This window comes from Dioscorea cayenensis, chromosome 4 (genome assembly GCF_009730915.1).
Source record: "Dioscorea cayenensis subsp. rotundata cultivar TDr96_F1 chromosome 4, TDr96_F1_v2_PseudoChromosome.rev07_lg8_w22 25.fasta, whole genome shotgun sequence".
NCBI lineage: Eukaryota > Viridiplantae > Streptophyta > Magnoliopsida > Dioscoreales > Dioscoreaceae > Dioscorea > Dioscorea cayenensis.
Window position 1 is genome coordinate 19,198,177 of NC_052474.1, and position 20,233 is coordinate 19,218,409.

The window sequence follows — 20,233 nt, forward strand, 5'->3', positions numbered from 1 at the left end:
GTTTATAAAAATAATAGCTGTTAAATGATGATTAAATGGTTATCAACAAACATCCTAATAAAAAGTGATGATGATAATCCAATGGTCAAATATTTTAGTGAACAGTATGTTTGTGGTCCTGTGGATGAATCTTATGCAAAAATTTTTTTTAAGGGATGTTGTGGGAATTAAGTTTTTACAAGGGACATATATGCCAAAAAAAATATAATAAAAATAAATAAATAATAATTTAAATACAAAATGGAATACTACGAGAGAGAGAGAGAATGAGGGAGAAGAGGGAAGACGCAATATAAAGGAAGGGAGTGAGGGGAGCGAAGAGACGATGCGGAGATCGATCCAAAACCATCTCTGATTGCCGCCATGAGATTCGGTGAGTGGTTTTCTCTTCAATCTATTGTGCCTTTTGTTGTTCCGCTTTGAAGCTTTGCTGATGATCTCTTTGCTTGGATTGATGGATGATTTGTCTCAGGATTCAGTCTCAGTGATTCGGAGTCTGTTCGTGGAGCGGGGAGCAGTTTCAGAAGATCAAGAGCTGGTTTAATCTTCCCTTGTTTTCATATGCATTTGTTCATTCTGATTCTTTTGCTATTTCTTCGTGTGTGTGTGTGTGTGTTTTTTGTTTTGTTTTGATGTTGTTTTGTTTCTTGTTGGATTTTTTTACAAAGTTCTGGTGTTGGGCATGTTCAAGCTGTAGATGCATTTGGTATTCTGGGCATAAAGGATTCATTTTGTCACTTATGTTAATTATATCTCATTGAAGCATTAATTAGTGAACTAGTAGGAAAATGCTTGCTTTTGCTTGCTTGGAGAGAATATGAGAATAGCACAATCATGTTTGATATATATATATATATATATATATATATTTTTTTTCAATTTAAATCTTACAATCACATGTATTGTTTGAGTTTTGAAGTTGTTTTATTTCTTATTCAAGTGTTTTACAAAGTGTTGGTGTAGTGGGTGTTCAACTTCAATCTATAGATGCATTTAGTATAATGGGCATTAAAGGTTTCATTTTTTCAATCCTGTTATATGTCATTGAAGCACTGATCAATGAACTACTAGATTCTTACCTTAAAATATAGAGTATAAAATAGTACCACAATCATATGTATCATTTTAATTTAAAGTTCAGAAGTATGGAATACAGAAGGTAGGTTGTCCAACTTTTATGGAAGACATAGCTTTTTTTCTTTGTGGTGCAATGTTTTTCTTGCTAATTCGTTGTGGTTCCTTTATGATGTGGGAATTGATTTACACTAGAAAGAAAGGTTATTATTTCATTTTGTAGGGAGAAGCTTGAGAAAACTTTTGCTATTTCATATAACAATGGCTACTTAACTCTATCATGAATCATTAAAATGTGTGCTGTGGTATTGAAGAAGATTTTGGTTTGTGTGGCAGGAATCTCACCTGATAGAGGTTCATGTGTTTCAACCACTAGCAAATCTATTCCTTGTTCTAAGAGAGCATCTGACGGATTGAGGGAGTATTCCAAGAAGATAGTTGACGTTGAAACATTCTCTAGCTGTATTGAAGATTGGGTCCTTCAGAAGCTGCCATCTAATAGTTGTGACAAGAAACTTCTGTTCAAACCCCCATTTCTGGTTGATGAATTGCAAAAACTTGATTATGCACTTGATGGGGCCTTTTTCCAGCAACTTTTCCGGATGCCTTATTCTCATCATGGTTATGATAATTCTAGAGAAGAGAAGTTTCTGGCTTTAGTATGCTTCCTTCAAACTATCATAGATGGCCTCTGGCGAACATTTTGGCATAAAACTGGAGAGCCACCTTTTTTTGTTTCTTGTCCTCGCTATCCTGGATCTAGATTTTATACTATTGAGCAAGCAGCATCAAATGGAAGGCTTGGAGGGCTTTGTGGAGCAGCAGTTGTAGCCAAAGTTGATTCTGACTCACATGTTCGGTGGAATGATGTGCTTGAGCTCGCACTGTTCAAATCTGACATTACTGATGGTAAGAGCAAGGCTTTTTCCATGCTAAGTATATGTGAAGCCCTTTTCTATGGATTCCATATACTTCTCTCAAGGAATTTGAGCAAGTCCAGTGCATCTAAAAGCAGCTCTATTTATATGTTGGTTCTGGACTCAAAATTTGGTGGAATAATCAAGTTTGGTGGTGATCTAAGCCGGCTGGATGTGAATTCATGCAACCCATACCACGCTGTTGTAGAGTGGATTAAGAACCATGCTGAGGTCTCTGTCTCTCCTATTGATCGTGTATGGACTAAACTAGGAAATGCAAATTGGGGGGATGTAGGAACTCTTCAGCTACTATTGGCAACCTATTATTCCATCATTCAGTGGAAAGGACCACCAAGAAAGTCCATTGCATCTCTAGCCACAGATCAGAGTCTTCTCATTCAAAAACGTAGATTGGAATGCTATGGTCTGTCCGCACAGATTCAAAATGGCCACAATGGTCAATGGGAGACGATAGAACTTGATCATCAGTCTGATCAAACTCCCAACAAGCTGTCTATGCGTCCAAACCTCAAGGAAGGTGAAGTAATTCATTTGGAGGACTCTCAAGGCCAAGTAAAATTTCAGATAAAAGACATCATTCTAGTCGGTGATTCCCTATCTTATAGTGCTTTCACTCTTGATCAACCTTGCAAACTATTTACATTATATGTTGGTGTTCATCCATCTAGGCTTGAACCATCTTGGGAGGCTATGAGCCTATGGTATCTTGTGCAAAGGCAAACCAAGATATTAAACATTATGAAGCAGCAAGGGGTCTCGAGTAAAAATTTGCCTGAACTTATTTTGTCTGGGAGGGTTTTGCATCCAGGCCATTGTTCTAAACAGAATCCTGGAGATTGCTGCGAACACCCTTGGTGTGGAACCCCTGTGCTTGTGACTTCTCCAGTTGGTGAACCAGTATCACATATCATTGCTCGGTATGGGTCTTTTTGCACTGAGGAAGCCTTGCGTTTCTGTAGGGATATTTTGACATCTTTGAAAAGTGCAGCATCGGCAAACATACAACATGGTGATATCTGTCCTGAAAATATAGTGCGAGTTATTTCCTCAAATGGTAGGACTGAGTCATTATACATAGCTGTGTCCTGGGGCCGTGCAGTTCTGGAAGATAGGGACAGTCCTGCTATGAACTTACAGTTTTCTTCTGTCTATGCTCTTCAACACAGGAAGCTTTGCCCGTCCTCTGACACTGAGAGCCTAATTTACCTCCTTTATTTTGTGTGCGGAGGTGAGATGCAACAACAGGATTCTATTGAATCGGCATTGAGGTGGAGGGAGAGATGCTGGGCTAAGCGCATGATTCAACACCAGCTAGGTGAAGTTTCGACTCTTCTCAAAGCATTTGCTGATTATGTGGACAGCCTCTGTGGAACTCCATATCCTGTTGATTATGATATTTGGCTGAGGAGACTGAATCGTGTAGTTGCTTGTTCAGATAAGGGCAAATGTGTCGAGAGATCGGAAACTAGTCTAAGATTTGAGGATGTTGCTGAGACTTCGGGAACTTCAGGGTGGTTGTTCATCCTTTACTTACTGAAAAGAAGACATGCATCACTGCTATTTCTCATGCAAGTTTCATTCGAGTATATTTTCTGAGAAAATGGGATGAGATAAGGCATCTGAAATTTAAAAATAGCCTGTCATCATTATTGAGTTTTGGTCAACCAAAGATATACCTGAGTCTGGAGTTCACTAGCCAAGATGTATGCTTTCCTCGTTGTAATTCTTTTTGTTTTCCTAATCTCTTAATTCTGCGATATAATATACTTTATCTAATGGAACAATGTTCCTTCATCGTTCACACAGGAAAACACTTGTAGCTTTGGCAATGTGATACATGCAATCCACACAACAATGTAATTAAGAGGTAATAAAACTCATTCTCCTTTGCCAATGACAATCAAAATACTTAGGTAACATGTATATCCTGAATTTCTTACTTGCGAGAGTTTATTCAGTTTTATTTATGTAATTTATAATATCCTCTTCTTAGTAAGATATTTTTTTTCTCATGAGAAGGGCTTATTGGTAGTAGTTGGTTCCATCATAGCTAAATATGACACTCCTCTTGATTTTGAAGTAAAATATTTGTGTGACATGAATCATGATGGTATACCGTCCACAATCTGTTCTGCTTAACGTTTTTCTTTCCGTTGTAGTCTAATATGACATTCCACTTGATTTTTGAAGTTAAATATTTGTGTGACATGAATCATGTTGGTGTGCCATATGTAGTCTGTTCTGTTTGATGTTTTTCCTTGATATCTTTACATGAATTTGTGCTTCCATTTCTTATTTTTCCCAGATTTCTCCACAAAATTACGACATTCCCCATCATATTTTAGAACCAAAGTTTTCAGAATTCTTTGGTGCAAAATGCTGCTCCAAAGTTAAAGATCTGATTTCTACATCTGAAAGGTTTTTGTCAAAGATCTGATTGCTTCAATGTGTGCAGAGTGGTTGTCATCATTATATGTATGTGTGACTCAGTTGGTTTCTCAAGAGTACATTTGTTGATTTCAACAAATGTTCCCTTCTTTGTTTAATCAAATTGTTTTAAAGCCAATATCTAGCTAGTTTGGTACTATCTTTTTCTGCATTCAACCATGATGAACTGTATTTTTGTACTCTCTACAGAAATGACCTTCAAGGAACAGGAAAGAACATTGATGTTCAACCCAAGGAACGGATTGAAAAGTAAATGACAGACAATTTCAAGTTGGTTTGATTCACACATCAATCAGGTACTTCTCTCACGTTGAATTTTCGTCTAGAACCAACACGATCTTAGTATGTTTTCTTTGTCAACCATTCATTCTATTCATTTCTCACGTTCAAGTGGTTGAAACTAGCATATCATTCCTTCACTTTAGGACATTAATTGTTACAGGTCCAATGAAAGAAATAGAGAAAGCAAGCTCAACCATAGATGCACCTAACATCACCCACTAACCTATCACAAATCTTATTATGTTTTCATTATTTTTCCCCATTACTTGACATTCATTGACCACTATTCCTTCAAAAAGAAGGGAATTGGATAGGACCTCTACATCATCTTTTGATTTTAATTGCCGATAATGCTTAAAATATCACAAAGTTCTTGATTTTGACCAATTCCTCCACTTATTACTATTGTTATACATGTTCTTCTTTCTAATTTCTTTTATTCCATATCTCAACAGTACCTTGTTGTATGAATTAAGTCTCATAGCTAAATTTATGCTCAACCATGGATGCACCTAACATCACCAACCAACCGATCACAAATCTTAATACGTTTTCATTTTTTATGTTTTCGGTTTCTTGACATTCATTGACCACTATTCCTCCCAAAAGAAGGGAATCAGATAGGATCTCCATATCATTGTTTGATTTTAATTGCCGATAATGCTTAAAATATGACAATGGTTTTGACTAATTCCATCACTTATTACTCTTTTTATTCATGTTCTTCTTTCTCATTCCTTTGATTCCATATCTCAACAGTACCTTGTTGTATGAATTAAGTCTCAAATAGATAAATTTATGCATATATGTTACCTAGGGATCCTAATTGCTCCCTGATAAGAAATCTCAGCCGTCAATTACCCTTTAAACGTTTACTTCTAGTGCGGCCTTTCCCTCCAATAAAAACTCTCCACGTGTGACATGCTGACGTGGATCCCATGCGGCTGACGTGGATCCCATGCGGGTGCCCTCTTTCAACGGGTGACCTTTCCCGCCAGACTACGTCACGCGAAAGGCACGTGCTGCCGGCTTCTCGTTAAGAAGATCTAGGCTTGTTCTTAAGCTGTCGGTGCAAGTCGTTCGTTTTGAATATTGGAATTTTCTTTTTTTTCTCCCAAAAAAAAAATAAAAAAATTCCCCCATTTATATTCTCACTATAAATATTTAATAATGACCATCTGACTATTTGCTAATCAAAATAAATTTAATAAAAGTCTTTTGATTTAAATTAAGTCCTTGGCAGTTGGTTTATTAAGACTAATCAACATCGAGATGACCGCCGTTAATGAATCCAAAACCTGGGCTTAGTTGACCAACGGATGACGTGTCACACCGGGCCCTACAGAGAGTGGCCAATCGTGATGTGCCACGTCAGCAGTAGCCATCAATCTTTTGACATCATTCCCCATGCGTTTCCCCTCAATAAATACTCCATCTCCAAGCGTTGGATCCTTTTCTCTTCTCCCCTGTTTCTCTTGGCGTTTCCCTGAGTTTCTCCTCCATCCCCTCCGGAGCTTGTCTGGTTTGTCTTCTTTCTCTCGTTGTTTTAGTTTTTTGTTTGTTTCTTTTCTTTTCTTGTTTTTGGTGATTTTGATATGTTAGGTGCTGATTTGTGTTATGTTTTGAGGGATTCCACTGATTTTTTTGTATATAGTTTGGTTAAGTAATGGAGTTTGTGTAGTGGTTTGCATGGATCTAGTTTGGGGATTCATACTTTCATGTCTGTCCTTGGTTTAATAATGGAAAGAAATGAATCTCATTTTTGAAGAACCTTATGTTAAATTTGAGTGATGTGCTAAGTGTCTCTATAGTTAGTTTTAGGTGTTTATCTCTGAAAATTTCCACAGATTTGTTTCTTTGTTGTTATTTATTGAAAAGCTCTCTTTTTTATGAAGAAATTATTGGTTAATGAATTGAACCTTGTTTCCTCCCACAAATTCGGGATTAACTTGATATCTAATGTTTGAAGCTTGCTTTGATTTTGATGGGGAGGATCTTGTATTCTTTGCAGCCTTTTGAAGTATTTGAGGAGGCTGCATGGAGTTTGGACTCAAAAAGGTGGGGTCTTACTGTGCTCTTGGTGAGGTTGATGACTTGGACCTGCTCAAACTTCTTGACAAACCGAAGCTGAACATTGAGCGGCAGAAGTCATTTGAGGAGAGGTCTCTAAGTGAACTCTCTATTAACATAAGGGCTGTGGATAGCTTGGAGAACATGCACTCACCTAACGGGGTGCGATCGGCATTTGACACACCTGTCTCATCTACACGTAACTCATTTGAGACTCACCCGATGATTGGTGAGGCATGGGATGCTCTACGGAAGTCTCTGGTTTTCTTCCAGGGCCAGCCTGTGGGGACGATTGCGGCCGTTGATCATGCCTCTGAGGAGGTCTTGAATTATGACCAGGTGAATGGCACCAGTTGGCTTTTATATTTTTTTAGCATGTTCTTCTCAACTGATACAATTATCTTTGCATGAAGAGTGGAAAGTTATATATAGCTAGTCAGTTTCATGCCAAGAATCACGCAATTATGTTTGAACTTTACACCATCTTGGCCATTACTTTCTTCTGTCAGGTTTCTTATCATCTGCAATCATTGTTTTTGTTTATCATGATGACTGTTTGGCATTACTATTGTTGGTTATTTCCTGTTAGTAAATTCATAGATGAAATTGCATATTTATATAAATATATGCTAACCTGTTGAAGTCTGATAATTTCATGTTGGATCATGTGCATCTCACATCTCTGATGGAATTAGATTAGGCTTATTCAACGGTATTAAGATGTGATGAACTTTATTCATATGCTTGTCCTTGCAAACTGAAGGTTATTAGGTGATTTGTCTTTGATCCATGCTTCATGTGGAAATGCAGGTGTTTGTACGTGACTTTGTACCAAGTGCTTTGGCTTTTCTGATGAATGGTGAACCTGATATAGTTAAGAACTTTCTACTTAAAACCATCTTCCTTCAAGGTTGGGAAAAGAGGATTGATCGTTTCAAGCTTGGTGAAGGAGCCATGCCAGCAAGCTTCAAAGTGCTTCATGACCCTGTTCGCAAAATAGATACTGTAATTGCTGATTTCGGTGAGAGTGCAATTGGAAGAGTTGCCCCTGTGGACTCTGGGTTCTGGTGGATTATTCTTCTCCGTGCGTATACAAAGTCAACTGGAGATTTATCTCTTGCAGAAACTCCTGAATGTCAAAAGGGAATGAGGCTTATATTGTCTCTTTGCTTGTCTGAGGGTTTCGATACTTTCCCTACCTTGCTATGTGCCGATGGATGCTCAATGATAGATCGTAGAATGGTAAGAGAAAACCATTTTATTCAACCGATGCATTGCATCAGTTAGAAGTCTTTTGCTGTGTTATTCAAAATTCTCATGCTCTTTTTAAATGACTTCTGAATGTCCTTGACATAGTAATCATATTTTCTATTTCACAATATCCATGCTTGTAAATATTTTGATAAGTATCATACATAAAACATGTCTTTTCATTTCTGAAATATATTTGAGCAGTTAAGCACTCATACGGATGAGAGGTAACTTTCTGAGTTGACGTGGTAAAATATAGTAACGTCGATGTCATGACATCTACATTTTTCTGCCTTAGAAAATCTGTTTAGTACTGTCATTGAAGGGGATCTTTCATTTGACAATGCCATGCTTGGTACAATAAATACAGGCATAAATTTCCAATTGATGCCATGTGTACAGTGTGGTCTGTGTTACACAGGATAAAAAAACCAATAATACTAGCTAGATTTAAATTCCTTTGCATTTATGTTGCTCAGGACGCATTTGGCTCTCTGGGCTATTTGAAGTTTCAACTATGTTATCATGTGATGATGTTATCTAAGAATTTTTCAGTTTGATCATAATGATTGTGGAACAAAACTCCTGAACCTGTAATTTATATACCTTAAACATGCATTCACTCAAAAGGAAACAACACCTTATGCACAAGAAGTGTCCTCTAACAAAAATTTTTAGTTGCTGTGTATATATACATGATGTTACCGTCCCACATTCTATCTGTACCATGGCACTTTGTTTTGGACATTTACATGATTAGTGTATGGCTTCATTTCCAGGGAATCTATGGTTATCCAATTGAGATTCAAGCTCTTTTCTTTATGGCCTTGAGGTGCGCCTTGATAATGCTTAAGCATGATGCTGAAGGAAAGGAATTCATCGAGAGAATAGTGAGACGGTTGCATGCTTTGAGTTTTCATATGCGTAGTTATTTTTGGCTCGATTTCCAACAACTAAACGACATCTATAGGTATAAGACAGAGGAGTATTCACACACAGCTGTTAACAAATTTAATGTTATTCCGGATTCAATCCCGGATTGGGTCTTTGAGTTTATGCCTACCCGTGGAGGCTACTTCATCGGAAATGTGAGTCCTGCAAGGATGGACTTCAGATGGTTTGCCTTGGGCAACTGCGTTGCTATTTTGTCATCTCTTGCAACTCCCGAGCAGTCCATGGCTATAATGGATCTCATCGAAGCACGTTGGGAAGAGCTTGTTGGAGAAATGCCCCTAAAGATAACATATCCCGCCATTGAGAGCCATGAATGGAGAATTGTAACTGGTTGCGACCCCAAGAACACAAGATGGAGTTACCACAACGGTGGATCTTGGCCAGGTTAGTGCTTTCTAGTTTTGCATGTTAATTTTTCCTTATTTAATTCGGTCTTAGTTCACGCTTCGAAGCGAAGAAACATCAAGAATACTAGTACACTTTCTGCATACAATTAGCCTATTTGTTCATCTAAAAGGATACAAATTTAATGTTGCTTTAGAACTTTTAAATCAGTTTCTTTCTGAAATCATGTCTCTTTGAAATCCAACAGACTGTTAACTGATTGCTCAATTTTGCATTTCCTGTTCTCTGCAGTGCTTTTATGGCTGCTCACTGCAGCCTGCATCAAGACAGGGCGGCCGCAGATTGCTAGACGAGCTATTGAGCTTGCCGAGAGCCGGTTATTAAAAGATGGTTGGCCAGAGTATTATGACGGGAAGCTTGGGAGATATGTTGGCAAACAAGCCAGGAAGTTTCAGACATGGTCGATTGCCGGGTATTTAGTAGCGAAGATGATGTTGGAAGACCCTTCTCACTTAGGAATGATATCTCTTGCAGAAGACAAAGACATGAAACCTCTGATCAAAAGATCAACCTCATGGACATGCTGACAATTCCCGACGATGATAAATAATCGTATACTTCCTCTTACACAAATTCTTTTACAGCAATTTCACCTTTCTTATCATACAAAATGTCGTCTGCATTATGTAATGTCGTTGAATAGCATTCTAAATAAAGATGAGTTTTGCTTGTTCGGAGATTGTTTCGATCTCCTTCACAGCAAAAGACTCTTTTGTCCTGCTAAAATTGCCTTTTCATCATTATGCATTCTTTCTCTTGGAAACTTTGATCATTTCAAGTATGTGTAACATACATTAGTGTAGATGGTAAGGAACTAGAGGAGCATGTGTGTATATATATGTATATACAAACTTGTGTAGGATTATCAGGTTTTCGGGTTTGGATATCAAATTCGAAACTGAATCCGATAATTTTTTGGATCTATTTCTGTGATCCAAATCCAAAGTTGGACATCATCTTCCAAATCAGCAAAGCCATTTGCAAGAAGCCGATAGACTATTTTGCGAACAAAGAAAGGAAGAAAACAACTTAAATAAAACGCCACATGTTTCATCATATCATGTTCTTATTTTCATGTTCCCTTTAACATTCATAAAGTTTTCATGCATCTACCAAGAAATGTCCCACTAAACTACTGGAACAAACTCTTGCATGTTGGAAACCATTCTGAAATAGATATCATACACTTGTAACAATCATACAACAATGACGAACATTAGCAACAATCAAACGGCAACCGGTGATCTGAGTTGACTGATGGCTTCCTTAATCTTCAGCATGGCTGCTTCAAGGGTTGACAGAGATGCTGCGTATGAGATACGTATGCATTTGTCATCACCGAATGCATCTCCGGGAACAAGAGCGACCTGTACATGAAGAACAAACATGAGCAAATAAAGCCGGTTTCAGGGTTTTGATGTCAATCGATCATATACCTGTGCCTTCTCCAAGAGGTAGCGGCAAAGGGAGTCAGATCCATCAATGATACCAAAGCCTTCGGCTTCAGACCCGTAATAAGAGCTGAAATCAAGAAACAAATAGAATGCACCCTGCAAGTTGCACAACATGGTTTTCATTAGTAAAATGAAATCGTATGTTCCGTGGATTCCAATAAGATTGAGAGGTTGATAGTTTACCTGAGGTTTTGATATTTTGACACCTTCCAATTCTCCGAAAGCTTTTCACTAGGAAGTCTCGGCGATCTTGGAAAGCCTTCACCATTTTAGCGACAGTCTCTCCACCTGCATAGCCAAGGCCGAGCGCCGCCACGCCTGCTTTCTGTGAAATGCTACTAGCACCTGATGTAAACTGCAGTCAAATGATTCATGAGTTAATCTGCATCAGCTATATACGGAATACACAGGAAGGAGAAGAAAAAGAATAGAACAAACAATAACAACAACAACAACAACAAGAAACAGAACGGGCACAATGTTATGTTCTACTTGTTCAATTAGGCAGACATTGTGATGTAATGTACCTGGCTTTGGATCTTCCCACATGCTGTGACAAAGTGTTTAGGGCCTGCAATGTATCCAAGTCTCCAACCAGTCATTGCAAAAGCCTGCACCAAAAAATTTGCGATGATTTGATGCTTTCATGTTCAATTAATGTATTATTTGATGGTCTATCAGTCAAAGATTACCTTAGAGAAGCCATTCACAGTTAAAGTTCTCTCCCACATGCCTGGCAATGACGCAAAGCTTGTGTGCTTCGCTGGTTGGTAAATAATATGTTCATAGATCTCATCCGATAGCACCTAAAAGGAAAAATAAATAAATATTATTATTAAACCAAACACAATTTTGGTGAAGAATGCAGCTAGTTCATGTTTACAAGCTCACCAGTAGCCTCGGATGCTTCCTCACAATATCGGCAATCTGGTCAAGCAGTTCCTTCGGATAAACTGACCCGGTAGGATTTGATGGAGAACAAAGAATCAGCAACCTTGACTTCTCATTGAGCATCGAAGCAAGGTTTTCTGGTTTTAGAAGGAAGTTATCTGATATATCAGTAGGAAGAATAACCGGTGTTGCATCAGCCAACCTAGCCATTTCTGGATAGCTGACCCAAAATGGTGCTGGAATTAAAACCTGAATATACAATCCAGTTCAAAGAAAATCAATATCACAACCTTATTATTAAAAGCAGTAGAAATTCAAATTCAGAAGTTATGAAAGAATTAATATATACTGTGAACTTTAAGCAACAGGAAACAACAAACTTTCGTCAAACCATCGATGAAGAATTCAGTCTTGCTTACATTGGTTAATTTAGAAAGAATGAGTTTGAATATATAAACTAGGTTTCTCATCTCATTAGCTTATGCTCTTGGCTTGAATTGAGCCCAAGTAATATGTTTGGTTTACATCTAGCATCATATCAGAGTCCTCGATTCATTTAGTTTGATTCAGTACTGGTTTGTTTGCACAATGACTAGTTAAAATAGACTAGCACAAATCAAAAAGGCATGTAAATAGATTAGCACATATAAAGAAGACGTGTTAGAGCAAGTAATAGTCCCACTCGGATAATTTGAAAAATATGAATTTGAATATTTAACCATAAGCTTTTGGATTAAATTAGACTCACAAAATATATTTTGTTTGCATCTAGCAAATCCCATTTTGGTTATACATGCTCATCTAGAAAAGTTCAACATAGTTGTATATGCATGAAAGGCTTTACCTCATCCCCTGGCGAACAAACAGCAACCACGGCCTGCATGATAGCCTGCTTCGCTCCATTGCTAACCACAATCTGATCAGGTGTATAATCCAATCCATTCTCCTCTACTCACCAATTAAGAAGAACAAAACAGAAACTTTCATTCAGTGATCTAGACAGACTAACACAAACCAAATTATCAACAAAAAACAGAAGACACTAACCCTTCAGCTTATGACAAATTGCCTGCCTGAGTTCCTGAGTCCCTGCATTTGGAGTGTACCTCGTATAACCATCTCGTATTGCCTTCATTCCAGCCTTTGACAATCAATAACTCAACAAATTAGAACACAAGCAAACATCCAAATTCTTAGTAGAACCTTAAACTCAACAACTTAGAACAGAAGCCAAAGTCTCATTTTCAAACAATAGATTGAGTGATCCTTGACCTAATTATAGCATTCCACTGATGATTCAAATTGATAAGTAAAATTTCAAACTCTTTTTTTTCCTCCCAAATGGTAACAAACAAAGAGTAATCTGGGAATCAAATCATGCAATACCTCAGCAATGACTTCCGGAGTATCAAAGTCTCATTTTTAAACAATAAATTGAGTGGTCCTTGATCTAATTATAGCATTTCACTGATGATTCAAACTTATGGATAAAAATTCAAGCTTTATCTTTTTTCTTTTTTTTCAAATGGTATCAAACGAAGAGAAATCTGAGAATCAAATGAATCAATAATACCTCAGCAATGACTTCCGGAGTATCAAAATCAGGCTCACCAGCAGCCAATCTAATCACAGGCACACCAGATTGCACAAGCGATGTGGCAAGATCAGTAATAGCAACAGTCTTCGAAGGCTTGACCGAGTTAACTCTAGGGCTAATGGAAGGATCCACGGCCGCCTCCGATCTCACCTTCAAAGACCAGCTCTTCTCGCTCCATGCCCTACAACAACAACAACAATCAATCAATCAATCACAAACTCTTTAAAAAAAAAAACTCAAATCATAACCAATAAAGTTCAAAGATCCGAACTTTGCCATAGAAATCGACAAGACTTTTGAGAAGCTGGATTTTGGCAACGATTTGTGAGGAATGAGAAGAGAGGAAGATGATGATATGGAGATTGATTCCATTAAGAATCAGAGAGATTGACGCGAAAAAGTTGGCAACTTGAGATTGGAATTGCCAATGGGATTTCGATTCTTTTTAAGGACATGTTGCTCACCAAACCCTACAACAACCCCATGCCATGCTCAGCATTTTCCTCCCACCAACCCTCTTTTTTCTTTGTTTGATGTTCTTTTTCCCTTTCTTTGGTGGTGTTTGTTTGGATGTTGGTTTTTGAGTCATATGTAATTTGAGTTATTGAGTTTTCTAAAATCCAGTGTTTGGTTTATAGAATTTTAAAAATTAATATAACTCATATTACATCTAATGAGAGATTTGGTTTTAGTCCAAATTGGACATAAAACCAAATCTCTTATCTTTAAATTTTTTTAAATACAAAACTTGTGACTTATATGTGACCAATTAAAAAAAAACAAATATAATTAAACATTTATATATATATATATATATTTGTGGGGTGAAAAATTATAAAATTTAATAATAAATTTAATCATTACTTTGATAATTAATTTAATAATAAAACTAAGAGTTAAAATGATATAATTAAAATCATTAATAACATCTTGTTATAAACAAATATTTTTTTAATGGATGCCTACTGTAGTAATATCACTATAGCAGACGATGTACTGTAGTATCATCTAGAAAACACTGTAGCAGACGCAACACTGTAGCAGCCACCGGTACTGTTACTATTCCACCAACCAGGGTATTTTGGACCGTCGGATCAAATCGATCATGGCCGTTCATTCAACTCTTGTAACCCTATAAATACCTCCTCATTTGTATAATTTGTGAGATAGAGAAGAGAAGGAAAAGAGAAATAAAAGAAGAAAAAAGAAGAAGAAGTTAATTCTTCAGGGTTTTTTGGGTTTTTGAAAAATGGCAAATATTGCAAAAAGAGAATTCGAGGCCTTTCAAATCTCGGGGAGCAATTATATATTCTGGAGTCTCGATATCAAGCTCCATCTGAAAACAAGAAACCTGAGTAAAACTATTGAGGTTAATAACAATGAGCCTAGTGATAATAAGGCGAAGCCCTTAATATTTATAAGGCATCATATTGATGATGGCCTGAAGAATGAATACTTGACCATTGAGGATCCACATGAATTGTGGTTATCCCTGAAAGAAAGATTTGAGCATCTCAGAATGGTCTACTTGCCCAAAGCACGTAATGATTGGTCAAAGCCCTCGTGTTTCAAGATTTTAAAAAGCTGACGAATATAATTCGAGCTATTTAAAAATTGTTTCAGACTACGCTCTGGAGAAATAGTGATGAAGGAATGATGCTCGAGAAAAACATTTACAACATTTCACGCACGTAAAATGTTATATTACAACAACAATATAGAGAAAAAGAATTTTACAAAAATTCTCCGAATTAATTTCTTGTCTCGTTGTGGCGGAGCAAAACAATGAATTGTTGATGCAGAATCATCAATCTCGACCATCTGGATCAGCACCACTGTCATAAATTAATTTTGGGCAAAGAAGATGGCGTGGTCGCGGTGCTAGTTTTAAAAACCGCGGTAGACGAGGAAATTATGGTGGTCGAGGACTACGCGGTCGTGGTGGGGGCCGAAATAATATCGGACCACGCGATAACAGAATTGATATACATCAACAAAAACAACAAAGCCACAAGATGGGATCAGAGACAAATAAGGATACATACTATCGTTGTGGCCTGGAAGGTCATTGGTCCAGAATTTGCAGGACCCCTAAACATTTTGTCCATCTTTACCAAGAATCACTTAAAAATAAGAAAGGTAAAGATATTGAGACAAATTTTGCTGACAACCCCATAGTTGATCCAATAGAGACTAATTCTATAAATAATTTAAATGTAAATGAAAATACATATTTAGATATGTCAGATTTCCTTATAGACTAGTTTGTAATATATCTTTATGTTTTTATTAAATTATGTTTTTTTCTTTTTGTTTTATTAGAATATGGTCGATGATGAATGCATTATTGATTACGGGACAACGCATACTATTTTGACAAGAAAAAAATATTTTATATCCTTATCAATGAGAAAAGGCATGTATAGCCACAATAGCGAGGGTCATCGGACCGGTTGAAGGTTCTGAGAAGCAGCGATTGATGTTGCTAAATGGAACATCCTTGCGGATGAAAAAAATGCTCTCTATTCCCCTAAATCTAGGAGGAACCTTTTTAAGCTTTTAAAGATATACGTCTCAATGGATATCATTTAGAGACGGTTGATAAGGAAGGAAAAGAATATCTTTATGTTACACAAGTTATTTCATGCCAAAAACGTGTACTTGAAAGCTTTCCCTGTATATTCTCAGGATTATATTTTACACGTATTAAAGTGATGGAATCACATACGAGTATTAACTCCCGAAAGGTTAATGACCCAGAGATATTTAAAATATGGCATGAAAAGACTTGGACATCCCGGGTACTATTATGTTGCGCTGGGATTATTACTAGTTCTCATGGACACCCATCGAAGGATTATAAAAATCCTAACACATAATGAATATGAATGTTCAAAGATGCTCAATGGGAAAAGCTAATAACCGGACCTTCTATAACTAAGGTGATCGGTGAATCTCCTAAATTTTTTTAGAAAGAATACAAAGGAGACATATGTGGACCAATACATCCATCATGTGGACCATTTAGGTTTTTTTATGGTTGTAATCGATCGATCGACTAGATGGTCCCATGTTTCACTGCCTCATAAGGAATGTAGCATTTGCAAGGTTATTGGCACAAATTATTAGGCTTAAAGCATAATTTCCAGATTATCCCATAAAGACAATTCGCTCTTGATAATCTCTGGTGAATTTTTCATCAAAAATCATTTTATGATTATTGTATGGCGATTGGAATACATGTTGAGCATCCAAGAGGCTCATGTACATACCCAAAATGGGTCTGGCGAGTCATTAATTAAAAGACTCCAGATTATTGTCGTCCAATGTTATTAAGGGACTGAAACCGCCTACAAGTGCGTGGGGGCATACTATTTTGCATGTCTGCGACTTTTAATACTGGATCCCGACCCATCTGCATGTAATTCATATTCACCACACCAACTTGTTATGGGTAAAGAGCCCCGATATTTCATATATAAGAATATTTGGTTATGCGAAAGATATGTGCCAATACCACCACCAAATCGATACAAAAATGGGTCCACAACGCAGACTTTGTATATATGTTGGTTATGATTCCCCTTCAATTATACGATATTTAGAACCATTAACGGGGGAAGTATTTACTGCAAAATTTTCAGATTACCATTTTGATGAATCTGTCTTCCCCTGCATTAGGGGAGAAATGATTACTCAAAATGAGCCAAAAAGTAAATTGATTGAATGCATCACGATTACATACATATGATCCTCGTATCAATAAATGTGAACTTGAAGTTCAAAGGATCATTAAATTGCAAAAATATTGCAAATGAAATACCGATGCATTCATCGATACTAAAATGGTAACTAAATCATATATACCACCGCCAATGCTCTCGCAAGAATTGAGATTCCTAAGAATCCATTGAAAGAAAAATCAAGTAGAAAAATAAACCACGACAAAAACGTGGAAGACTAATTGGTGCCAAAGATTCGACTCCTAGAAAAAGGAAGCGTAAAAATAAAGATAAGGATCTCCCATGTGAAAAAGGGAGAGGAAATTATAAAACCCTCATAACAAGTTAATGAAGAATCAATGGGGGATGATATTTATGAAAATGTTGAAAATTCAATTTGCTATGTAGATGATGGTTAAAAGATTGAATCGGCATGAGACCGAAAATAAATGATATATTCATCTACAATGTGGCTACGAGATATAGAAAATAAATACTGATAATGATCCGAAAGTCACGATCCATTGAAGAATGTCGACAAAAGAAAATGATTGGCCAAAATGGAAAAGAAGCTATCCAGGTGAGCTAAATTCCCTATCAAAACGTGAGGTGTTTGGGACCGATAGTGCCAACACCGGAAGGGATAAAAACCAGTCGGTTATAAATGGGTGTTTGTGAGAAAAAGAAATTAAAAATAATCAAATTATGAGATACAAAGCAAGACTGGTTGCTCGAGGTTTTTTTCTCAAATGCACGGTATTGATTATGAAGAGACATACTCTCCAGTAATGGATGGAATTACTTTTTCGATTTTTTTAATTGCCATGGCGAGAAGTAATAAATTAGATATGCAGATTGATGGATGTTGTCACAGCATATATGTATGGATTACTTGAAAATGACATATATATGAAAAATCCACGAAGGATATAGAAAAAAACAAACATTACAAATAATCATCATTTATACTCTATTAAATTACGAGAGATCTCTTTATGGGTTAAAAACAATCTGGACGGATGTGGTATAACCGTCTCAGTGAATATCTTATAAAAGAAGGGTACCAAAATGATAGTGTATGTCCATGTGTGTTTATTAAAAAGTTATACTAACGGTTTTTGTTGTGATAGCGAGTATATGTGGATGATTTAAATCTTGTAGGCACTCCTTCCGAAATCAGAATCGCAGACATCATATTTGAGAAAAAGAATTTGAAATGAAAGATTTAGGGAAAGACCAAATTCGCCTAGTATACAAATCGAGCACTTATCCTCAGGAATATTTGTGCATCAATCAACCTATAAAGAAAAGGTGCTGAAGAGATTCAATATGGAGAAGGTTTATCCACTCGAGTACGCCCTAATGGTCGTCCGAACTCTTGATGTTCGAGAAAGATCCATTTCGCCCTACTCGGAAGAAGGAGAGATCATTCTTGGTCCGGAAACTCCATATTTAAGTGCAATCGGTGCATTAAATGTACCTTGCAAATAATACCGGACTAGATATAGCTTTTGCGAGAAATCTTCTAGCAAGATACGCTTCTACACCGACACGAAGACACTGGAAAGGAGTAAAAGATGTGCTACGTTATTTACGAGGAACTACAGATATGGGTTTATTCTATCGACAAGAATCTTCATCCAACCTCACGTGTTTTTGCTAATGCTGGGTATCCGTCCCGATCCTCACAAAGGGCGATCTCGGGACTCGGATACATGTTTTCTTATAATGATACGACTATCTCATGGCGTTCCACAAAAACAAACTCTTACAGACTACTTCATCAAATCATGTCGAAATTCTAGCTCTCCATGAAGCAAGTCGTGAATGCCAATGGTTACGATCTATGATTGGGCATATCAGATCATCCCCGCAAATTACCATCGAGAATAACAAATGCTACGATGAATTTATGAAGACAACGGTGCTTGTATTTCTCAAATACAAGGAGGTTATATTAAAGGTGATGAACGAAACATATATCACCAAAATTTTTCTACACTCATGATCTCCAGAAAGAAGGCGTTATAGAAGTTCAAAAGATTCAATCCAGTGAGAATCAAGCTGATCTATTCACAAAATCACTTCCTAAGTGCATTCACCAAAGACTTATATACAAAATCGGGATGAGAAGACTTAAGGATGTAAGTATTTCTAATATAAGTTAAAAGTTATTTATTTGAGGGGGAGACTGTACTCTTTTTCCCTTCGCCAAGGTTTTTGTCCCAATGGGTTTTTCCGAGGCAAGGTTTTTAATGAGGCAGTAACCCCCAAATGTACCAAGGATAGTGTACTCTTTTTCCTTAGCTAGGTTTTTATCCCACTAGGTTTTTCCTAGCAAGGTTTTAACGAGGCATATCCTTTGGTCATAGGCATCCAAGGGAGAGTGTTATAAACAAATATTTTTTTAATGGATGCCTACTGTAGCAATATCATTGTAGCGGACGGGGGTACTGTAGTATCATCTAGAAAACACTGTAGCAGCCGCCATGTGGTACTGTAGTAGCCGTCGGTACTGTTACTATTCCACCAACCAGGGTATTTTGGACCATCGGATCAAATCGATCATGGTCGTTCATTCAACTCTTGTAACCCTATAAATACTCCCACTCATTTGTATAATTTGTGAGATAGAGAAGAGAAGGAAAAGAGAGAAATAAAAGAAGAAAGAAGAAAAGAAGTTAATTGTTCAGGGTTTTTTGGGTTTTTGGTAAATACTCAGCTCTCTATTCTTATAACTATCTTTACATTTATAACATATATTCTTAACACATCTAAAATTATATGAAAAGTTTAAAATACTTATTTTATTGGGTTAAAAATTAAATTTAAAAATTATAAAATATAATAAAATATATAAATAAATATACTAATAAATTTAATAACTAATTTAATAATAAAATTAATAGTTGAAATTAATTAATACGGTACTTAAAATCATTAAAATATTTATAATGTAAAAAAATTTCTAATTTTAAATTTATAAATATCTCTTATCAAATACAAAATCCTATAATACAGCATGTATAATATATCTAACAAAACATTAAATTTAACTGCACTGTATTATAAAATCCATGGATTTTCACTTACATTATAACTAGAAATCCACTATATTTACAGTTACACTAAACCAAACGCCGAGAA

At 36.6% G+C, this 20,233-nt stretch overlaps 2 protein-coding genes across 8 annotated transcripts; one reads left to right on the forward strand and one right to left on the reverse strand.

The window, feature by feature from the left end:
• The first annotated feature begins 278 nt into the window (after window positions 1-278).
• Window positions 279-10,158, forward strand: LOC120258508 (probable alkaline/neutral invertase D). Of its 7 annotated transcripts, XM_039265946.1 has the most exons (7): window positions 3,641-3,715; window positions 3,819-3,879; window positions 4,650-4,756; window positions 6,754-7,151; window positions 7,623-8,054; window positions 8,843-9,401; window positions 9,654-10,158. In XM_039265946.1, exons 4-7 carry the CDS (start codon window positions 6,780-6,782, stop codon window positions 9,947-9,949), a joined length of 1,659 nt encoding a protein of 552 aa, XP_039121880.1. In that variant the 5' UTR covers window positions 3,641-3,715; window positions 3,819-3,879; window positions 4,650-4,756; window positions 6,754-6,779; the 3' UTR covers window positions 9,950-10,158. The 7 variants fall into 7 exon arrangements, 4 of the variants coding, with proteins under 4 accessions (XP_039121880.1, XP_039121883.1, XP_039121881.1 ...); XR_005536009.1 differs by lacking the exons at window positions 6,754-7,151; window positions 7,623-8,054; window positions 8,843-9,401; window positions 9,654-10,158 and adding exons at window positions 279-373; window positions 473-538; window positions 4,318-4,487 and having other exon boundaries at window positions 1,411-3,715; window positions 4,650-4,750; XR_005536010.1 differs by lacking the exons at window positions 6,754-7,151; window positions 7,623-8,054; window positions 8,843-9,401; window positions 9,654-10,158 and adding exons at window positions 279-373; window positions 473-538; window positions 1,411-3,327 and having other exon boundaries at window positions 3,448-3,715; window positions 4,650-4,750.
• Window positions 10,159-10,451: 293 nt separating this feature from the next.
• LOC120259406 (bifunctional aspartate aminotransferase and glutamate/aspartate-prephenate aminotransferase) lies at window positions 10,452-13,902 on the reverse strand. Its single transcript, XM_039266998.1, is given in 11 exon segments — window positions 10,452-10,789; window positions 10,859-10,972; window positions 11,060-11,098; window positions 11,100-11,231; window positions 11,404-11,487; window positions 11,569-11,682; window positions 11,768-12,016; window positions 12,612-12,715; window positions 12,815-12,908; window positions 13,341-13,545; window positions 13,636-13,902. Coding segments are annotated over 11 exon segments (1,377 nt in total). The 5' UTR covers window positions 13,737-13,902; the 3' UTR covers window positions 10,452-10,648.
• Between the last annotated feature and the right edge of the window lie 6,331 nt (window positions 13,903-20,233).

Excerpts from the sequence above, each read along its gene's own strand:
- LOC120258508 (XM_039265946.1), top strand. The coding sequence starts at position 6,780 with ATGGAGTTTGGACTCAAAAAGGTGGGGTCTTACTGTGCTCTTGGTGAG. Across the intron at positions 8,055-8,842 it reads CAATGATAGATCGTAGAATG|GGAATCTATGGTTATCCAAT; the intron begins GTAAGAGAAAAC and ends CTTCATTTCCAG. Across the intron at positions 9,402-9,653 it reads CAACGGTGGATCTTGGCCAG|TGCTTTTATGGCTGCTCACT; the intron begins GTTAGTGCTTTC and ends TGTTCTCTGCAG.